This window comes from Lonchura striata, chromosome 8 (genome assembly GCF_050655825.1).
Source record: "Lonchura striata isolate lonStrDom1 chromosome 8, ASM5065582v1, whole genome shotgun sequence".
In the NCBI taxonomy this organism is placed as follows: Eukaryota; Metazoa; Chordata; class Aves; order Passeriformes; family Estrildidae; genus Lonchura; species Lonchura striata.
The window spans coordinates 22,776,827-22,788,934 of record NC_140710.1 but is presented as its reverse complement, the minus strand read 5'-3'; the positions used below and the strand labels follow the sequence as shown (position 1 = coordinate 22,788,934).

The window sequence follows — 12,108 nt, the reverse complement described above, 5'->3', positions numbered from 1 at the left end:
AGTAATTAACCACTGACAATTTATTCCCAACATGGTTGAAGGGGGGAGAGGACAGAAGGAAGCATGGATGGAAGTGGTCTCCTATTATTTGACTTGGCCATTGCAATGATCCTCATTTGCAGGTTGTTTCAACTATTGCTGAAGAAAATATAAATTATTTGTTTGCCCTAAGCCTTTTGCAGAAGTCTGCTGGAATATGAATGATTGTCCTACTGGTGACCAGGCTATTACAACTAGGAAAGTAGATAATGTTTAAAAAAAAACCCATAAACCTAAACAAACAAAAAAAGCCTATCAATTTTGTATTGTCTTTCTTGGGCAAGTACAGAAGTCTGTTGTTTTTCTCCTACTTTTTAGCTCCATAAATGTTATTCTTGGTGTGAAACATTTGTTTTCTGCATTGATAACAGCCTGGTTTCTAATAATCCTTTGAAATTATATGTTGGTTTAAATGCCAAAAGAAAATGGTTCTTTTCTGATTAAAAGCTGCTTCAATACAGCAGACTGATGGTTCAGCCTGCTGCCTTGAACCCTTAACTCTCAAATCTTAGTTCTGATAGCTCTGGAACTTAGGCTCTAGTCAGCTTCATAGGAATGGCTGTTTCCCACAGAATGGGAGGCAGGGTTTTCAAACCAGCCATGCTTTCATCTAAGGGTTTCAGCAGAGAGGGCATTTTGTGGCTGGGGTTGTTTATAAAGCAAGGCAAAGTACAGGTTCTGTAGCGCAGGTGACTGGGTCAGTTACTAAAGTATAAATACAGAAAAACAGGCTTCAAGTCTGTCCCAGGTTACCTCTCCTTGCTCTGTGTGCCTCAGCCATTAGTGACATGTGCAGCCACCCTTGCTACAGTTCGGGTAATTAATGCAGCCCTAAAAAATGCCTTTTCTCTCTGGTAGAAAGATTCTGCAGCCTCATAGCTGGGGGTTCTCATGTGAGTTGGAAGCAATACATGTGTTCCACTGTCATGGAGATGTAGGATTTCAAATTGGGAAGGAGGTGCACAAACACTACAGAAGGCATTTAAAGCAGGTTTTTCAATTATTATTCAGGTACAAAGGAAGCATTTCATATTTGTTTGCTTCCTGTCTATTTTTGTTCTGTATTTCACATGTTGTCAATGGATCAACATCGTCTGCTTGACTTAATTTTGTTTTCTCCATTCAGAGCCAGATTGCTTAAGTAGCAGGGTCATTGGCACAGAATATCTCTATGTTTTGAATATGAATGGTGCCTGAAACTTGTGTTTAGCTCCACCCATCAAGCACTGTTATGCAGTTATATATTGTTTAATGGGAATGCAATTTCACCGTGTCTATGTAAGAAAGTTGTTACATATTCTTGTCTTATTTAAAAGAAGAATTGATAATAACATTTCAAAATCTACTTGTTTTGTCAACTAAATATAACTATGTCAAATCTTAACATTTCCTTCTCAGTTCAAACAAGTGTTTGCTATTTTTGCAAGCATTTTTTAAGTATAGAGTGATACATTATGTTTTACCACTCCTGACTGACTTTCACTTTTATTATAAATTCTTCATGCTTGCATGAAGCCTTGCAAGCCTTGAAGCATGCTTACATGCTTGCCTTGCAAGGATTTTTGTAGATTAAATGTCAAATATAGAGAGTTGGTCTAAACAGAGTGACAGATACCAGGTGAGGATTTTAGAATCACCTCCCATTATTCCTTTCCCGTAAGTCACTAATATATAGCTGATTTTCAGCAAAATCATTTTGGTGGCTTTAGGAGCTGGACCAAAATATACTCTTAATAGTTCATATCCTAGTGATTGATAGTAATCCTTTATTCCCTCTTCACTGACTTGAAACTTGGTTTATCTTTTCCCTTTGAGATTTATTGTTGGGTGTGATAATGCAGTGTGTGGTCCTGTCAAGTTACAAGCAAGTTATGCTTGTATGACTATGTCATTTTCTCTTTCTCATGTTTTTTTTGGTGTTTTTTTTTCTTTTTTTCTTTTTTTTTTGGTGAGGGTCCTGAGTGACACCTTTGTAAGATTTTTTTTTTTAATACATTGTTTGAATTTGATTAGACATTTGCTTGCAGAAGACTGAGTAGAAACTAGATTGACATAGATGAAGACTTGTTTTATCAGTTCATCAGTTTTGATAAGGATAATAATTTCTAAAACATTTGATATTTCAAGTTACTGGCCCATATGTGATTTAGATCAGGATAGTATCCTGCAGAAAATTCTTATAAATTCTAGACCTGACTGCTCTGGTTGGTAAAACCATGTGATATTTTCAAAAACTGTTCAGTGAACAGGTTTGATTTAGTTACACTATGCAAAACAATTTGCTGATCCTGCTGATTTTTTTTTTTTTCAATGTCCATCTTTAAGATGTGAAGGAAGGTTTTTAGCACTCTCACTGAACGCTGTCTAGAATCTATTATATTTGTTTATCAGCTCCCTGGTACCTCTGGGCAAGAGAGCCCTCCTGTTTCAGTGGAGGACTGGATGAGTACACATAACTGGAGGCAGGTTACAGTGCCAGCAGCAGCTCTCTGGAGGCTTTCTTTGGGGGGATTCTGCTTCTGAGTATTTGGACAAGAACCAAGAAATGCATAAGCAGAAGGAGTGTTTGAACTTATTAATACTGGCTACTTTGGTTTGAGGATTTTTCTTGTTATTCATGGTGCCTTCTTTTCTTTTTTCTTTCTTTTTAGAGGAATATTTTTCTTCCAACACTTGGAAAGTAGAAGAAGCTTAGCCAATAAAATTACCAAGTTCTGTGATATAAAACTGGTATTTATTTATTGCTAGCTCTTACAGATAAAAGATTTTTTGGTATGCCTTATTTTTAAAGCTTGATCTAGTCTCCCCAGTTTTGTTTGTCTGCATATTTTCAGATTGGGACATCAAAAAATTTCTTTCTTTTATTTTTTCTGTCTTTTTCCAGACACAACACCATGAAACAATTTTAACTGTACAAAGGAAAAAATGTATTCTTTGTAGTCTAAAAGCTTTATGTATAAAGTTATTGTAATTTTAGTTCTTTATATGTGAAAGGCAAAGAGAGGTAACTTCAATCCTGCTACACAGAAGAAAATTGAGGTCAGTTACTGATCTTCTATGATCAGTACCTATGAGGTCCATGCTTCTAACCAAGACTGGATAATATTCCATGTTTCCAACCACTTGGATCAGCTGCATGGATGTATTTAGCAAGATTAGCATCTTAATTTCCCCACATTATTTTCTTCCATGATGGCCAATGACTTTAAGCACATATATCAATGAAGGTATATTTAGCTTAGACTATATTGTTAAGACTGTAAGTTCAGTTAGACTACAGGCTAATGACAAGGACTACGTTTCTGAAGCACCACATCTCCAATAGTGCCCTCTCCAAAATCTTTTTTTTTAAGTGCAGATAAAGTTCAAAATTTTAGGAATACTTAACACTTCAAAAAGCTGGGTACTTTTGCAGCTTTCTTTCCTTCACCATCTTAAGTGTCTTTGCTTTTCTAGTCACAAGGTCACGACTTATCAATGAGCACTGCTGCCAGATCACTGTAAATTAGTTAACTTGATCACGACACAGAAATAAAATCATGATTTTATTTAATAATTCATGACATCGCTAATTGTTTGATCCTACATGAGCACATTATTTTTAAATTTAAATATTTTAACTCAGAAGAAAATTAATAATATGTTCACTGTTGCCTTCAACTGATTTTGATTTTACTTTAATGTATCACAAATATGCTTAAAGAAATTAATCCAACTGCTTACTTGATCTTTGGTTTTTGATGAAGAAGAGCTTTAGTCTCTCTTTAAATGTATTTTCATTCATATAGAATTCAACTTGCACCCTGAAAAAATAAAAAAGAATGTATTAGGATTTCTTGATATAAAACTGGAGGGACTTATAGAGAGTGTTCAGCCAAAAGCTCATTTGGCTATGAATGATGAATATTGAAGGTTTAAAAAAAAACCAAAACCAAATAAACAAAAAAAAAAAAAAAAAAAAAAAATCCCTGCCACCACAAAGCAGAAGACCTTTCATTTCTCCCCTTTACATGCAGAATAATTTTCATATTACTCAGTCTACACTGCAAAATAAGAAGGCTCTATGCTTGCGGGATTTTAATTGGATGGCCATTTTCCTATTTGCATGTTAGTAGGGAAGATTTCCTTGATGTCCAGGTTAAACCTCCCATCTCAGTTTAACTCCTTTCCTGTAAAAGTGACATTTTAATGATTCTTGTTTTTTCTATCTTGTTCACATTTCTGTTGAATGTTCATGTTTCAGTCCACTTGTTTGTACTCACCTATCATCAAACACTTGTGTACCAGACAAAACCACCCTCTCTGAACATGTTTTTGTCACCATGAAACAGAGCTGAAAGCAAAATTATGTTGCAATCACACAATATTGTACAGAATATTGTACAGAAAATAATTCTCCTCCTGATTATATTAAAGCCACAGGGGCATCTTTCCTCCATTCCCTCAGATCTGCCTGGATATATTCCATCTTTCTGTCCCTCAGTTTAGCCTGAGTAGCACTCATGCAATAATTATACAGACTAGAACTGTTGCAGGGACTGGCCAGGGAGGAAGGTGTGTACCAGTTCTGCAGAAAACCTCGGGCTGTTCAGAGTTGTGGAGCTCCAGTGCTTGCTGGAAGATGAGAGCAGCATTACTCATTCTCACTGAGGTCCCTGCTCTACCCAAATTACTGAATCCCCCTCCCCAAGCCAGCTGTCCCCCAGCAATGAATCTCTACACCAGCACATCTGTGCCTTCCTGAGAAGGCAGAGCTCAGCTGGAGAAGGTCTGTTATTGCTAAAGAATAAAGTAACACCACACAAGTGAGTTACTTTCCTACGTCTCCCTTTCTCTGTAGATCATCATGTTTTGCACAGCTGCATGTACTTTTTCTGTTCATAACCATGCTTGAACTTTTATTTCAGCATTTCTTCTCAGCAGTCTTTCATCAAATAACTGTACTTTAACTATTTGGTTTTATATGTAGTTGTATTTTTCTAGCAGAATCCTGACTTTAGTTTTTCCCTTCTTCCATGTGAAACCTTTTGCTGAAACAATTTTTGTACAATATACTGTTACCTGTAGTGTCTCTTAAATAGTTGTCTATACCAGATATTTCCATCCACTTACAGAATTCCATACACTTACATTTACTTATAGGCTTAGAATGGGTAGCCTCTCAGGCAATGTGACTTTCCATGCCTGCTTATTACCAGAAGTTTAGGCATATCACTTTGAAGGACAGGGTCATAAAAAGAAGGCTCTGTGATTCACTCAGTGAAGTCAGTTAATTTTAACTAGTCATTGTCTTTGGTGTGCTTTATTGTAGTGTTCTTTATAGGATGGGTAATTACACTACCTCCTATTCAGAGGAAGCCCAAGCACAACCTTATTTTTAAGAATCTATTTTCCAAGGTACTTCCTGTCATTAATGCAGTGACAATTTTAGTGGGAAACATCTCCCCTGATTTGGCAGCTGCCACATGCTAAGTGTACATCCTTAATCTTCAAGGATATATTTCAAGAGGTAAACAAATTGAAAAGATGCACAGTATTCTTTTTTTTTTTTTTTTTTTTTTAATACAGTCTGAATTAATCTATCAGTGTTTTGGTAAAATTTCAGTAATCACTTATCATGAAAAAGCAACATGTGGGCCATGATTTAATGATAAAGAGGGAAGAGGATGTGGGAGGTAATCACCCTCCTATCACCAGCACTCTGATAGCCTTCTAACATCTGTCTACTTGGCTTTTCTTAGAAACCTGTGCTCACAGGAAACTGGGATTCCACAGTGCAGCAGTTTCCATGGCAAAATGGATTACAAATGCTGCTAGTGCCATTTCTGTGGCTCCTTCTCCACCCTCTGACTTCTTTAAACTTTAGTAAAAACTGTAGTGGCCTTCTACATTTGCAGAAATACATTATCATGCATCTACAATCAATACACTGGCTACCAGAGAATATTTCATTTTGTTTCCTGAAGGTTACTATTTACTAAGTAAAATTAAGTAGGACTGGCTGAAGCTCAGAAATCTCTAGATACTGATCTTTCCCAAGACTGCTTTTAATTTCTAAGGAGAATACTCATTCTACTTGAATGTTCCTTACAATCTTGAAATGCCTAATGTTTTATGTCAAGTATTTGCTCTTTTCTGTATTTCTCCCACTATGAAGTGTAGCCTAGAAAAGGAGGTTTCTGGGAACCTACAAAAAATAAATTCTGATACCCCACTGAAATACTGAGAACATTTTGGAGCAGTTTGTAAAGGGCTTGAACAAGATTTTTCTGGACTAAATTAGTACAGGTTAAGGTTGTTTCAAGTGAGGGAGTGAAATTCTTGTGTCACACTTATATAAAACTTGACTGCTCTGTTGCAGGATATTTGAAATTTGATTCCAAGCAAATGGTTTTGACAAAATGGCCCACCATGCACATCAGGGTGGGCCATTTTGAACATGTACACCTGGCCTACAGAATACATTTTGGTTTATTCTGTACTTAAGAGTGTAACTTGAATGTAGTTTCAACAATTTGTGCTTCATATTTATCTTCCTGTAAAAGACAGTCCACCCTAACCAGAAGAAAGTCAAGCTGAAGGATTAAAATGCTATTCCTTGATAGTGGTACAGGGAGAGGAACAGTTGATGAATGTAAGGATTTTGTTCTTGCAGTCAGTTAATAGTTCAGAATTTTTCAGTACGTGTAGCTGGCAATGAATATTCCATTAAAAGCTGTTTTTGGATGTTAAAAGAACAGGTCTTATGCTTTACTGACTCTTACTTCAGCTGTGTTGAAAATGCACAAATACGTGATGTGCCTGCAGCAAAAACTACTGAAGTTACATTATTGTCCTGAAAACACAGTGTGGTGGGTTAAAACTCAATGCCATTGGTAGTGGTCTTCACTAGTTTAAACCCCAAGAAGAGTGATGTCACTGAAATAATTTCAAGTCTTCCAAACAGTAACAACCATCTTGTAATACCCCAAGTCCTCACTGCATTGTTATAATTCAGTGAAGATACAATTTGCAATTACCTTTTCATGCAATACGAAGTATAGCAGGAAAATCCTAATTCCTGCCAAGGATGCTAATGCAGAGCATTGCTGGTGGCTGTAAAACACTGGGACCAATCTCTCTGTGCTCTGACTACTTAACTCATTTTCCCTGCATTTTTCTATTACTATTTACAATGTCATTCTAACCCCATAGCCACACTTTACTGCATTAACAGTATTATCTTGCACCCTCAATGCTACAAATAGTCTTTCTTTCATGTTAAAAACCAGATTTGGCAGAAATAACCACTTTACAAATGAAAGTATGAGCTGGATTTCTCACTACATGCATGCCAAGAGCTGTAAATGTTTATGTTTACTGTTTATTGATGTTGGAATCAAGAAAAAGTATTAAGTGTACAAACAGAGCCAGTCTGAAGATAAATACTTAAATTTATTTAAATCCGTCATTTTGGAAAAGGACACCTCGTATTTTTCCTACAAAGAAAGCCTTGTAATAGGAAAGGAGTATGGAGGGTTTTTATTAGGATTTGCCAATTCAATATATGTGAAATCCTGTTATACTGCAGACCTGAAAGCTTATTATGTAGGGTATAGATGGGTGCTTAAAAATGAAGAACCTGAACAACTAAAGTGAACTGCTATTATCAGGGCTTATTTTAATGCAATAAAAAAGGAAATAGGCATTTTTTTTCTTTTTGCTTTCATTAAAAGGATTAGGGTGTTTTAAGGATGACTGTCATGGGTAACACTTCTATTTGAAGTTTTGCAAGTTCTGAAACACTCAGAACTCTATTTTAAAAGCACAGTAAGCACACTTACTGGAGGTTTGCCATGCACTGTGCTGGTGAAATCTAACTTTTGCAATATGGTCTTGCACTTTCTTAAACATGATTCTAACAAGTGCAAAGTACTTAAATCTGACAGGTATAAGGTCATTTTCATATGGAGATTTTTATCAGTTTCATAGGAACAAACCAATAACTATTTTCAAGAACTCTGCAGAACTGTGTTTGTGCAATATTGTCTTGTAGATTCTAAGATACCATCAGAAAACTGGCCAAAACAAATTTTTCAGGTTGCACAAAGTAAAAATTTGTATCTGCAACCATAAAAAAATATCTTCTATGTCAAAGCAAACTTTTCCTAACTCTTCAAACATCAAAATGCTAAAAAATTCAGCCCTTAATTAAAATTATCTTCCTTACATTTTAAATAGTACATGTATCTATATTTTTATGGAAAGAAATAGAAATGTGTCTTGAAATCTGAATGTAGCCAGCTTCATGCTTCTTTTTGCAATCAGTTATGTAAAACTGTCTTTGTGAAACTGATACAGGTCTATGGCAGCAATTTAATATTACAGCAACAGAGAGAGGAAATGACATTATCAAACATTTCTGTGGAAAACATCTTAATTTTTTCCTTCCTTTGAGGGAAAGATTTTTAAGGGAAGACTGATAGCAAGAGATGAGATTCAACAATGAATGCATGCTTTTCAATCAATTAATAATACTTTTTTTATTAATCTCTTATTCACAGTGTTCCACATTCAGAAAAGGAAATTATTATCTCATTCCTGCACTCACAAAAATCCATCAAGAATTCACCATTCTAGCAATGGTGCAGTAATAAAAAGAATGAATCTGCAATCTGTAATAATTGTTATTAGAAATTTTCTTAAAGGAGAAAATACTATGATGCCTTACTATGGGAAAAAGAAATATCTAAGTATTTTCCTTCACACACTTGACTTTTTACTGCAAATATACTTTTCTGTTGCAAGTATATTAGCTAAGGTAAGAAAGTTAATAAAACAAATGTGAATGATGCATTAAGAAATAGTGCACTTTGAAGCTAAAGTTTGAAAGAAAACCACTGAAGGAGGATGCTTAGTAGATTTTTTTTAAACATTTTTTTTTTCCATACGAGGTGAGGAAATGGATATTTTAAAACATTTCTATTGTGTGTAAAAATAGCTCTTTTTAACTTCTGGGCTAAAATACTTCACATGTAAGATATTTAGAGCAAAGAGCTGCTGTAATGAAAATCCATTCTGCAAGGCTTTTTTACTCGGAACTTCTGAGTAATGGGATATTCTCCATGAGTTTGATTCTAGGCACTGCTCAGTTTTATGGAGTTGTGTCAATTAACCAGATCCGACTACCAGGAAGGTTAATTTGTTGCTTTTTTTTTTATTTTTAGAATAGTGGCAACTATTTGTCAAAAAGAGACCTGAAAGGAACTCGCTGAAATCGAGCATTCTGTGATAATTCCTTTCTGCCAGCCCAGGTTTAACTGAATTAGAGCTTTAGGATCAAAATATAAAGTAACCCACTGCAAGCTATTTTTTTGTACTCTGTTCCTCTGTATCACAGCTGCTCATCTCTTATCAGTTGTTGATCTTCTAAGACAAAGATACTTTCATCTTCTAAAACAAAGTGCAACTCCAGCACTCCCCCTATCCCGTCAGTGATAGGTGAGGCACACACAGGGTCAGGCAGTTTGCACGAGCATCTCACACACAGAAATTACTGTTCTTATGAGTAATAACATGTCTCAAGTTGTTGATTTAAAATGTAACAGTAGTTTCTACAACATGATTTTAATGCTCACCACTGCACACCTTTTATTTGGAGCTATTTATTTTTGCTTAGCAAACTTCTGTATGTATGTCATGTTGCAAATTAACTGTTACCTTGGTAAGACTTGTTCTCTCAAAAAAAAAACCCCTTAGTTATGTTCCCAAGTGGACACACCTGTGTCTACGCTGAAATAAGTCTGCAGGGTCAGGAGTTTGGTAGCCCTCCATCTATTTGTCCCCTTGCCCCCAGTCTTTGGTCCTCTGAAACCTTTTCCCTGTTACTTCATCTGTGCTCAGTGTCTACAGTTTCCTGTCCACCATCTTGTCATTCCACCTTCTCCTTCTTCCTGTTCTTCCATTCAAATTTTAAGAAATCATACAGTGCCTTTTACAGCAGTTCATTTTCTCTGGTTCCTTGCAGATTCCACCCTTTCTTTCTTCCTCTGTGGACTACAGAGTTTCACTATTTGACTTGGAAGCATTGAGAAAAGGGCGCACAGTCCCACCCCTGGGGTTTTTTCTTTGCTCTAATTCCCTACACTGACCTTTGCTTTCAACCTTTCTTCTTTACACTCTCACCATCTGGAATTGTAACTCAGGCTCTGGACTTCACTACTCTTAAAGTTATCATTCCATGACTTTGAGAAAGCTGTCTTTTGAGATGTTTACTTTTTCTCTCAAGTTATTCCATCAACTTTTAGTCTATTTCTACTTCCACTATTGAACATTAGGGTAACTAACAAATATCAAGGCTTTAATAAATAAACTCTGCAGCACTGCCTAAATGCCACATTGGCATCTCAGTTCTGTTGCTATGGCCCTTAAAAATCCTTCTTCCTCAAGCCCAACAGAAACTTAATGGTGACCACTTGTAAAAATATCCACTCTATGTCCAAACTAGATGGATGGTAGTGATGGAGTTGAGTCACTCCTACCCAAACACTTAACATGTGATGTTATTTCTCTGTAAATTTTATTTTAATAACTTTAGATTCAATTTGCCCCTCCATTTAACACTTTTCTCTTACAAAGCAAGCAGTAAACACGATGAGGGACATTGTCATGGAGATTATCCAGATAAAGATAGAAACAGGTGTTCAGAGAAATAACAGCCTCAAACTGTTCTGGTAGGTTTTGTTATGTCTAAATAATTACTTGAATAAAAACCTTAGACATTCATTGCTTACTTTAGGTATGGCAGTTTACAGGTCCATACACCTTTCCTACATATAAATACCACTGAATGAAACGTGCTATCTTTGCTTGTTTGTTGGTTTGGTTGGTTTGGGGTTTTTTTTTGGTGTAGGTGTAATAGTCCAGAGCTTAATCCAGCAAGAGACACTGTGTGAACTTTGGTCTCCCATTAAAGAGAAGAAGGATAAACCCATGTCTTCACATTAAGGAAATGCTGAGCAAACTCTTCTCACTTTCACCCTTTGCAAGTGACTCAAGTTAGTGTCTGATTACCACAGTAATTCCAATCACTATTTACTTAAACTCTGCTTCTCATCCCTAAGTCTCTGACTGTTCTGTCATTCCCCTTCTCTAAGTTATCTTTTACTTCTCATTTTTCAGGATTTCATCTTTTCAAAAACAGCAAGTAGAACAAGGCCAAGTGCTTCAAGATTAGATTAGATGGCTAATCCCAGTTCTATTTTTACTTTGAAATAAGGAGATTTAATTTTCTGAAATTGCAGCAAAAGGAAGAAGTAAAAAAGCAGATGGATAGAAAAATTTAAAAAAAGGAACAGAAAAACTTTGTGGGTGAATCCCAATCTGTCTCTTTTTAAGTATCACATGACCAAGTGCAAAATATTATTTTAAATAAAACTTGTTAATATGTTACCTTAAACCAGAACCCTCTTCTTAGCAGATTTGATCCAATGTACACTGAGATTAATGGAATAGTCTATTCACTTAAAGCTGAGTAAAACAATCAAATAGTACAAATATTCAAACTAAGTATTTCCCTATTGCTTTAAGCACTTAATTTGTATTTTTCACCCAAAATAAAGGTAAATTTCTTTCTAAATCAACTGTATGATGTATTTTACATAAAACTGGGAGTTCAAGGTGAGATTCAATAGAGCATATCTATATATTGACTCTAAAATAATTCCACAGCTTTTTATTGTCACCATCTTGTTCTATTATTACTTCTGTTGGCTACCTTTTCTTCTTTTATGCTAGTTATACTTGGCAGTTTTCAATTCTAGCCAACAATTTATTCAGTGTTTCCTGAAACAAATGCACAGTACAATTATATCAAGTCAGAAAAACATATTTAAAAGGCTTTGGGTTTTTTTTTCCAAACTCAAATATTGGGATTTAGTAAATTAATCTACATTTTTACCAATGACATAGTAAATTATAGGAGAATATTAGCCGCACCTACCCAAAAGGAAATGGATCTTTATGAAAAATGGTCTTAAACTACAGCATTCAGTGTGAATTTACACAATATTATATGGAGCCTTACTGATT

At 35.5% G+C, this 12,108-nt stretch overlaps 2 protein-coding genes across 14 annotated transcripts in view; one reads left to right on the top strand and one right to left on the bottom strand.

Moving 5' to 3' along the window:
- The window catches only part of LOC146766775 (uncharacterized), an 87,226-nt gene that overhangs the window by 46,524 nt on the left and 28,594 nt on the right, over positions 1-12,108 (top strand). The gene's annotated exons all lie outside the window — the stretch shown is intronic.
- The window catches only part of KCNT2 (potassium sodium-activated channel subfamily T member 2), a 114,208-nt gene that overhangs the window by 82,740 nt on the left and 19,360 nt on the right, over positions 1-12,108 (bottom strand). For all 13 annotated transcript variants that reach the window (XM_085585969.1, XM_085585965.1, XM_021525065.4 and 10 more), the window contains exon 2: positions 3,763-3,842. Coding sequence is in view for 10 of the 13 variants with exons in the window: in XM_085585965.1 (XP_085442091.1) it covers positions 3,763-3,842 (80 nt within the window). In the remaining 3 variants the exon portion in view is untranslated. The remainder of the gene's footprint in view (positions 1-3,762; positions 3,843-12,108) is intronic.